The following is a 10,731-nucleotide window of genomic DNA, read 5'->3' on the forward strand; positions in this document are numbered from 1 at the left end:
GAAGACAAAGAGCTGACAAGCAAACATATGGATTACTTTTTTTTTTAAAAAGCCTCAGCACGCTTAACATTGGATAATTATTTACATAATTACGCTTCTTTGACCTTTCGGCAATAAATGACACATCAATTGTATCTATCCAGTTAGTCAGCAGCCTTTACGATTAGAATACTGACCAATTTATTGGCAGTTACTGAGCCTGATGTTGTACCCTGGGCACAACAGTGCTGAAATGACCCACAGTGTCTTCAGAGACTTTGATTGAAAGGCTTATGATATTAATGTCTGAATGTTAAGATCATCACTGCATCTTTAGATCTAAATTTTATTTCTTTTGTAATGATGCAATGACAAGACAAGATATTTGAAAACCATGTTTTGTTTGTTTTGAGAGACATTTTCAATGAAAATATATTTTCCCAATCTTCCCACTTTAAATCTATTATACATTGTTAATGTTTTCGATAACCTGACAGTTATCAATGCCACTCTGAACTCAAGTAAGCAGGAGATGTGCAACTGATGTTTATGACAATTCTCTCTGCTGGCAAGGTCAAGGTCATGGTCTGGTTCTCCAATGTATTATCACTTAGGTTTGGATTCATAACTGGAGGACTGTAGTTCAGTTTCATCACCTTACCCTTTCTATTGCAAAGAAGTTCAACCTAAACAGTGAAACATTACAGTCTAGTTCCACCTGTTCCTTTCACATTTATTGCATCATCCATAATGTACACAATTCCTGCCAAGTTGGTGGAAAGGAATATTCCACCTCTCAATGGATGCTGCCCCAATACTGAAGTCTTTGCAATTGCACAATGGCGATCCTGGCTGATCGGTAAACCTGACCTTGTTTTCCTTCAGCCTTTAAAGATGGCGATGTTGGCTGGGAAACATTTCCCACTGAGTAGGCTTCTGCTCTTGAGGAGAAATCCCAGGAACATGCTTCCAACCAAATGCCCAATGTCACCTTCAAACATCAGTATAAGGTTGGGATGATCTTGCACATATTTCATACCATCATTTCTGACCTATTTTTCTATCCTTTCTGGACAAAGGAAACAAAGTTGATCTGGATCCTGTGGTCTCCCAATGCTAACTATGTACATTTCCCGCAAGGGTCACTGAAAGGCAACCAGCAGGAGGTCTGGTCAATTTTTCCCCTCATCCCCGAGCCACAGAGACCGGCTACATAGACAGTATACATATTAAAGTTAAAGTCACCATTGTTCCACTCTCTTGTTAAAGAGAGACAACTGGTGGAGAATATAACCCAAGGGTCACACATTTCAGGCAAGATTGAGAATTCAGGATCTTCATGGTCACTTCAGTCAGTATGTGAACTAAACCCATACTATTGATATCACGGCTGTGCAAACTAATCATTCAGGAAACTGAGCTAATACATATTGGCTGAGACTAACTAACTGACCATAGACTAGGGACTCAAATACACGATAGCCCTGGTTTATGGAACTAAACTAAAAGGATATCTGTTAAAATCTAAAGGACATTGCTGGTTTAAAATATTTTGCATTGTTGCCAAAAATGAAAGAGTAAGTCCTATAATGTGAACATTCTTTCAACAGTGTTTTTTCTAAATGTGAAAACAAAATGGCTGATTTTGCTTTAGGATGATTCACACTGCCCTTTACTATCAGCGTTTATGTCAGCTCGATCTCTAATTTTACTTCCTTTCAAATGTGTCAGATTGCTAACACTGTAGAAATGAAAAACAAGTATTTTAAACAATTTGAAAACTATCCACACATTACAAATAAAAAATCAGTTTAGTTCAATGCTTGGTTCTACTGCTGTATTCACATCACCTCGCATTAGCAAAACCTCTTGATTGAATTACAATCCTTTGCCCCAGCTTTCTCTATTCATTCCATTGATACTAATTCACCCTACAGACAAATACAGAGGCTTGTCTATGTAGCAATGTGTGTCAGCTGAAACAGTGAGCAACCACAGAGCATTAGAACCAGGTCAGATCCCATTCTCATCCAACATCATATCTACAGAGGTACAAGAGGTCACAAGGTACTTTTCAGCCTCAGAGGGACCAAGGCCAATTTTCAGAATGACTAGGATCGATTAACTACATATGTAGGAGATTAAGCTTAAATCTTCCTGACCTGCATGCTTCAGTTCCATAACAGATGATGTGTGTGTCTCTGTCCCCCCACGGTTTGTGCAGTCTTTTATAACCACCACTTGTTTTAATCACACTAAGATATCAGTGCCAGGATGTAAATAAGCAAAATCAGTTTTGCATTATTTCTCCAATTTGCAATTCCCTTGAGGTTTTTAAACCCATGACCCTGAAGTCTTTGCCTTTCCCTCATTTTTCTTTTTGGAAGGCTTATCTATGTGCTACCATTAACACCCCTCCAACAGTGGCTGACAGCAGGAGCTGTCTATACAGTAGTTGGCAGGATTACGCCACTCCTAGATTTAGTTTGTGCTTCTTCATCCCAAATGGAACATTCCAGTTTCATTAATCCAGCAATGGACCAAGTGCAGGTTAAGAAATCTCCCAATTAAGATGCTGTACCACTGACAGAGCAGAGAGGACAGGTAAAGTTGTTTCAGGAATAAGAAGCTCCTTCTGCCATTCATCAAAAACACTGTCCCCTTCTGTAATACTGATAAATGATGATCTGTTTACTTCATTAGAGAGCATTGTAGAAGATATTCTGAATGTGCAACTAGGAGCCTATGCTCCATTACAGTTGTTAGCCAGTCTGCTGCCTGCAAGTATCAACACCAATTGCATAATTAATATATTAATTATTGCAGGCTTTTATTGGCCCACTTGCAAGTATCAGCGCATAAAATCGCGCTGGAGATGTGAATTACAACATTTGCAATAGTTGGTGAAGGGATAAACTAAATGTAGAATTATCTTGGTAACCAACTACAGATTAATTCCCAATATGAATATCAGTAGCGAGATTCCCTGAAGCTGCTGATGCAGGTTTGATGGCAATAGTGTGGTGATACGGATTTATAATGAACAGTAAGGCGGCATCGGGAGTAGTCAATTTCAGCATAGCTGGAACCCACTCTCACTTCACCTTTGACATTTGAATCTTTTCATTAAAATTACAGCCTTCCGAATTACCAGCTGTTTAGTGCAGAAACCCAGCCACATATCAATATCCCGGATTCGCTGGTGAAGGTGGCGCTGCCGGGATTAAGGCAGCATCTGAGCAAGATTGAAGAGTTCAGAGTGGCAGATTTCACATAGAAATCGCACTGTTCTTGCTGGTCCTTTCCCCTGTGAGCAGTTTGAGGGAGGGGTTAGCTGTGAAAATCGCATCTGCTCTTCTTACTGGAGCGTTCCGCTTTCTGTGCTGTCTGGCACAGCATTAACTCTGTCCCTCCCACCCAAAACTGCAAGGAGGCTGTGATCGATGGCACTTTGAGCGGGATGCTGCTCGCATCAACACCCATAGAGATTATTTTCATAAACACACACACCTTCGGAAAAAGACTTAACGTCAATGAAAATGGCTCCACGCCACGGTTTCCCAATTCCTGGCCGGAGTGAAGGATTGAAGCTGTCCCCCGTTGTGCACTCAGCCCCCACACTTCTCTAGAGCCGCAACGGTGTAAACACTAACGGATCGATTCCGGGGGAGGGCAGAAAGAAAGGCCTTATTTTGTGGTTTTGAATCATGTTCACAATCCGAAAGCAATCATAATAGGTTTTTTAAAAATTATATCACTAACAATTCTGACTGAGCCTTTTTGCTGCTACATGTCTCTTGTCACGGTATTACAGCACCAGCTGATACAGAATAACTGATCCTGAGAGCTTCCCAATCTGAAAACCACTTGCACTGACCCACTCAATCGTTCCCTCGGTGAAATACAGAGGGTTTTTTTTTTACACAGTAAAACCTGTCTCCACATTATAACGCGCTGGTTGTAAATGTAACCTGCTGTTAAACTGCCGCTCTGTATCCAACTGGTGAGGGCTGGGCTCAGTAAACTCCTGATCTTGTATCTCTCTCTCCCTCTCTCTCTCTCTCTCTCTGGCCATTGCCGCCAGTGAGTCAGCCCCACAAGGTGAGCTGCCTGAGAGAAGCCCAGCACCAGACACCCATCCTCGGCGTTTCTTCAAGCTCCCTCCCTGTCTCCCTCCCCACCCACCTCCTTCAGTTGTTCCAGCTCATGTTTGACCGTCTCGTAGGCGCTCTCCAGCTCGTCGTATTGCTGCTTCAGCGACTGTTTCTCCTCCAGAACCACCAGCCCATACTCTGCAGCCTGGATTTTCTCGTGGGTCGTCTCCGTTAGCTCCTTGGCCAGCCTGTCGATCTCAGCTTTGTAATGCTCCATGTTCTGCATCTGCAGCAGCTCGCCTTCAGCAGCCATGGCCGTGGCTGTGTGTTCCCAGGTCCGGCTCTGTGTGTGTGTGTGTGTGTATGTACCTGCAGAGAGTGAGCCTGCTAACACGCTGAGAATGGGAATGAGGAGGAGCCGCTAGTTCACCGCCGCTGCGCTAGCAGCATTGCACCTCTCGGCTCGCCGCTTCTGCTGCTCTCCAGGGGTGCACCTTTAGGCTGATCAGAAGCGAGCCGCCATCTCCAGTCTAACCGAGCCCTGAACCTCCTCTGCCACATGACGTCAAAGGCAGCAGGAGCATCCCAGGCTGAAAAAAAATCCTCCGATACACACAGCAGAGGTAAACATTGCTGGGTGAACGCCTGATTTCACACACACACACACACATCAGAGCTTAACCTTTCAGGACAACTGCGTTACTGAGAGGCTCCAGCTCAAACTACCAGAACAGACTCAAGGAGCCAAACTGAGTTTCCTAATCGGGATTATCCCCCTAACCAACAAGGTCTAGTGATTGAGGATAATCCTATTACTGATGGAGCTGGGATTTCCTCTCTCTGGATAATCCAATCACTCAGATCCTGCTCCATTATCCTGGATACAGCGACAGCTGTAATAACCTGGGACAATTCCAAAGGCCTGCAGTTCACCAATTGTCTCAATTCCGTATGACTAGGGAGCTTAACGTCTAGGGAACCCCTGGACATGAAGGTATATTCAGCATCTAAACACTAATACATATGGTACTATTGAAAAATGATCTTAACGGAAGACAAATCTGTCTCCCAGAGCATAATAACCTGACTAAAGCAATCCATCCCATGTAAAAGTGTATCCTAAAATATCAAACCCTAACATCTACTGTTCCTGATCAGTATCTCAGGTTAGACAAAATTAAACAAGTAAACAAACCCAATATTCCAGGATCGAAATCCCACCTTGTAGAGTTAAAACAATCCAATCTGTAGAAGTACAAATTGTAGAAAAAGGTTAATACACCCACTAATTCCAGCCAGTGGAAGATCCTGATTACATCCAATGCTGGATCACAATTTGGTCCAGTGTTCAATCCAAATTACAGTCAACGTTAGATCCCAATTACACACAAGGTTAGATCACAATTACACAAAATATTACATCTCAATTATACCTAACATTAGGCCTGAGTTACACCCAGAATTAAATCCCAATTACAGCTAGTGCTGGATACATTTTAAATCCAGCATTATGTTGCACATCCAGCAATAAATCCCATTGAAATCAGTATTAGATCCCAGTTATATCAAGTGATGTCCCAATTACATGTAGTCCAAATTCAGTCTGCATCAGTTCCCAATTACACCAAAATCTAGATACCAATTCCATCCAATATTAGATTCCAATTACACCCAGCACTGGATCTCTCGTACCGCCAATGCTAGATTCCAATTATAACAAACATTAGATCCCAATTACACATTTTGTCAGATCCCATTACACTAAGTACTAGGTCCCAACTACATCTAGCATTAAATCCCAATGCTCGGTTTTAATTACACCCAGGTTTTAATTTCAAACTTTCAGATTGAAAGTTGATCCAAATAGAACATGGTGATCTTGTTGGTGGACAGGAAAGCCTTGATCTGAATGTCTCTGTCACTTGGGATACTCACCTCTCTTATGTCCACATTCTTGTTGAAGAACAAAAAGAACACACCATCAAGACAGAGGAGAGAGAGCAGCCTTGCCTAAGTTCAAATCTGGTTAGAAAGCTCTCTGATTAAATTTCTCTCCCCGAAGCCTATTTATGATACTTGACGAAAAGTCTTCTCTTGCTCCAAACTGTTGAACTATGTTGAGGAAGTAAGGACTGCAGTTGCTGGAGGTCAGAGTCGAAAGTGTGTGTCCACCACCAATACCGAACATACGCAATAGTCTCCACTGAATAGTGTAAGGATAGTAGAGAGCTTCCTGCCTGGTGTAAAACAGGTCTGATCAGTTGGTTTCCTAACTTTCAGAACAGACTTGACTTAATTGAATAGAATTCTGTAATCTATGTTTGCTGGTGAAATGAGTGCCAATTTCAATTCATTCCTCTTCACTTATAGATGGGCATGATAATCCATTCCCTCATGAACTCTGACATGCTGCCAGCCTGAAACATACTCTCATATATGTCTAGCAAGTCTGTATTGAACCAGACCCACAGAGCCCACTAAAGCTCAATCATTAAACCATTGTATCCAGGAGTTTCACACTCACTCAAGGTTGACAACCTTTGTCTTGCTCATCCAAATTTAATAAATGATCCAGAATCTCCTTTTTGCTGTCACTGAAAACCTCTGCAATTTAGAATAGGATTGACTAGAAAGGTATGCAAATGGATATTAGAGCTCTTTACAGTTTGCGTTACACCATGTTATACCTAATACCAGAGCCCATCACACTTTGTTACTGCCCTTTACAGTGTTAGAGCCCTTTACACACAGGGCTCATTACACCTAATGTTAGAGTCCATTACACACAGTTTTAGATTCCTTTATACCTCATGTAAGAGTCTATTACACTTAATATTAGGGTCCATTATACCCCATGTTACGACCATTACAATTATTTTCAGCCAATGAAAGTAAGAAAACACTCCATAATGTTTAGAAATTACTGCTCAAAATATTAGATAACCAAATTTTATATGTTTGCATAACAACCTGTTTTAACACAGGAATGTCCCAATTCTTATAAATAGACAGCACCTCCACTAGAACTGGAGACAGTGAAATCTCATATTAGACTGTTGCGATTAGTCATATGCTAATATCACCAACGATAATTTGAAGGGTTGGGTATTTTGAATTTTTCAAGCCCATATATTTCATCATAATTAAGATAAAATGAAGATAAAATAATAAAAATAGCATCATGAAACTAGGAAGGATACACCAAAGAGATAAATTTGATTTAATTTTTTTTATTTTGGACACATTTGCAGCGACAATAATTCAACAATTAAAGAATAATGAATACCTAGATTTTAAAGGTTAATTTGTGAGAAGTGCCTATACAGATTAGGCCATTTTCTTTAGAAGTTAGAAGGTTAAAGGGTGATCTGACCAAAGATCTTCAAGATATTAACATGAAAAGATAGGGTAGATAAAGATAAACTATTTCCACTGGCTGGGGATTCTAGAACTAGAGAGCATAGTCTGAGAATTATGTTCAATATATTAATTGGAGACATGCTTAATAATCCATCCAATTTTACGGGCATTATCCAGAAATTCCACTCGGCAAATCTAAACACAAATTGTGACAATGATTCAAGGTAAAAATAATATTCATTTAGTAATCTCCATCCAAAATATAATCCTATTCAATTTACTATCTCACTCTGAATTGGTTCAAAGAGATATTTGCTTGGCTAGTATGATACTGCTTGACTTGGCTGCAGGTAACTTAAGAATGTATGTTGTACACTGTGTATTCTCCTCACAAATGAATGATATCAGATTCCCCTGAACGGACACTGCCTGACAGACCACACAAAATTAGAGCATCTGTTTTGTTTCCTTTTCTGTGCCAATCTCAGTTAGGACAGGAGATGTAGCCACAATTGGTCTCAGTAAACCTGAATCAAGGTAGTAAAAAATAAAAAAAAGAGTATCTTCTCCAGATTGCTATCTGGTGAAGTCCTGAAAAGCATTCGTCTAAGCTGCCACTAGGAACCGAGATCAGGATAATTCTAGGCTGCCCGTTATTTGAATAGGGGACTGATATTCACAAGCACATGCATAACGTAGTAGAGAGTTTCTATGGAAGATAGACCAGGCCCCAGCATAAGTCAATGCATTTAGAGAAATGGAAAGAATTCAGCAAGGAATTAAATAAAATGTGACAGCAACTCAGGGCTGTGTGAGATGTGTTATATTTTAAACCACATATAATCAATTTATTTATTGAGTCAATTTTAAGAGTCAGCACACAAACACCAATCACCATGCTTGAAAATCTCCAAATTAAATGAGTAAAGAATTCTTCTAAGTAGCATTTCCATTTCCCAGATGCATACCGTCTTAATAAAGTGCAAAGTGCATGCCCTTTTCATAAGGGCAATACTTAAGCAACCTACAGTCAGATAATTGAACATAGGTTGGCAAGAGCAAAGACTTAGAGACCCCATGTGTACACAAGTGGTACTACTGAACTACTGATACTGACATGACACAACTCACCAACAAGGTAAAAACAATGACTGCAGATGCTGGAAACCAGATTCTGGATCAGTGGTGCTGGAAGAGCACAGCAATTCAGGCAGCATCCGACGAGCAGCAAAATCCCTTCATCAGGAATAAAGGCAGAGAGCCTGAAGCGTGGAGAGATAAGCTAGAGGAGGGTGGGGGTGGGGAGAAAGTAGCATAGAGTACAATAGGTGAGTGGGGGAGGAGATGAAGGTGATAGGTCAGGGAGGAGAGGGTGGAGTGGATAGGTGGAAAAGGAGCAAGGCAGGTCGGACAAGTCCGGACAAGTCAAGAGGACAGTGCGGAACTGGAAGTTTGAAACTAGGATGAGGTGGGGGAAGAGGAAATGAGGAAGCTGTTGAAGTCCACATTGATGCCCTGGGGTTGAAGTGTTCCGAGGCGGAAGATGAGGCGTTCTTCCTCCAGGCGTCTGGTGATGAGGGAGCGGTGGTGAAGGAGGCCCAGGACCTCCATGTCCTCGGCAGAGTGGGAGGGGGAGTTGAAATGTTGGGCCACGGGGCAGTTTGGTTGATTGGTGCAGGTGTCTCGGAGATGTTCCCTAAAGCGCTCTGCTAGGAGGCGCCCAGTCTCCCCAATGTAGAGGAGACCCCATCGGGAGCAACGGATACAATAAATGATATTAGTGGATGTGCAGGTAAAACTTTGATGGATGTGGAAGGCTCCTTTAGGGCCTTGGATAGAGGTGAGGGAGGAGGTGTGGGCACAAGTTTTACAGTTCCTGCGGTGGCAGGGGAAAGTGCCAGGATGGGAGGGTGGGTCGTAGGGGGGCGTGGACCTGACCAGGTAATCACGGAACCTAACCTCTCTACAGTCTGCCGTGCCTCAGCTGAGGGCCACACTCTCTCAGAATTGCAAAGGACACACTCTGTACTACACCCTCAGGAGAATTCATACTCTCAACAAACAGTATTTCAATTCCATCTCAAACATCAAAAACTGTAAGTACAACAAACTTTTATCCACCCACCTCCATAACCAGCACTCCTCAAACATTCCAGAAGATTCCCCTGGCCTCAGAAACGCCATTAGCCATGCGACTGATGCAGCTACCACCCCCACGCTGATTGATGATGTCACTTCTGCCCCCATCATGGCCACTCCCACAGCCACTTCCAGCCCTCACATCATCGCCAATGCCACACGCTCAGTGACTTCCGCCACCCCTACTGCCGTGTCTGCCACCACTTCCGACCCCACCAGCGCCACTCACCTGCATTCTGCTGACACGCCCCCCCACAGACCCCACTGTCACTATCCCCACCCCCCAGAACCCCAAGGGGAACACTACCCCTGCTCATGCCTCCACCCCCATTCCCCCCACCATCACACCCACTCCAGGTACTGGCTCCGACCCCACTCCCAGCTCCACACCCACACCAGACCCCAGCTCCCAGCCCTGCCAAGTTTTCACCATCCCTCCAGACCTCCCACTCACTGAGGACAAATGATCAGTCCTCAGCAAAGGACTCACCTTCATCCCCCTCCGTCCACGCATCAATAAATTTAATACACGCCGTGACATCGAACACTTCTTCCGTCGCCTCCGCCTCCGAGCTTACTTTCACAATCAGGACTCCCGCCCACCTTCCGAGGATCCCTTCGCCCACCTCCAACACACTGCATCCACCTGGACACCCCGCGCTGGCCTATTACCTGCCCTCGACCTCTTCATTTCCAACTGCCGCCGGGACATTAACTGCCTCAACCTGTCTACCTCCCTCCCCCACTCCAACCTCTCACCCTCACAACATGCAGCCCTCCAATCCCTCTGCTCTAATCCCAACCTCACCATTAAGCCAGCGGATAAAGGGGGCGCGGTGGTAGTCTGGCGCACTGACCTCTACACCGCTGAAGCCAAACGCCAACTCAAGGACTCCTCTTCCTACTGCCCCCTCGACCATGACCCCACCCCCCATCACCAAACCATCATCTCCCAGACCATACAGAACCTCATCACCTCAGGAGATCTCCCACCCACAGCTTCCAACCTCATAGTCCAGGAACCTCGCACTGCCCAGTTCTACCTACTTCCCAAGATCCACAAGCCTGACCACCCTGGCTGACCCATTGTCTCAGCATGCTCCTGCCCCACTGAACTCATCTCTACCTACCTCGACACTGTCCTATCCCCCCTAATCCA

At 43.6% G+C, this 10,731-nt stretch overlaps 1 protein-coding gene across 4 annotated transcripts in view; it reads right to left on the reverse strand.

Annotated features, from left to right (window-relative positions):
• LOC122559565 (BICD cargo adaptor 1a) overlaps positions 1-4,673 on the reverse strand; it is a 281,554-nt gene extending 276,881 nt beyond the window's left edge. For 2 of the 4 annotated variants that reach the window (XM_087997372.1, XM_043709235.2), the window contains exon 1: positions 4,165-4,673. In XM_087997372.1, coding sequence (XP_087853498.1) covers positions 4,165-4,386 — 222 coding nt within the window. In that variant the 5' untranslated portion in view covers positions 4,387-4,673. The remainder of the gene's footprint in view (positions 1-4,164) is intronic. The other 2 variants (XM_087997373.1, XM_043709238.2) reach the window with 1 other exon arrangement.
• Between the last annotated feature and the right edge of the window lie 6,058 nt (positions 4,674-10,731).

Source organism: Chiloscyllium plagiosum, unplaced genomic scaffold (assembly GCF_037043375.1).
Source record: "Chiloscyllium plagiosum isolate Xiang-an unplaced genomic scaffold, Cpla_swu_hap1 HiC_scaffold_19, whole genome shotgun sequence".
Lineage (NCBI taxonomy): Eukaryota > Metazoa > Chordata > Chondrichthyes > Orectolobiformes > Hemiscylliidae > Chiloscyllium > Chiloscyllium plagiosum.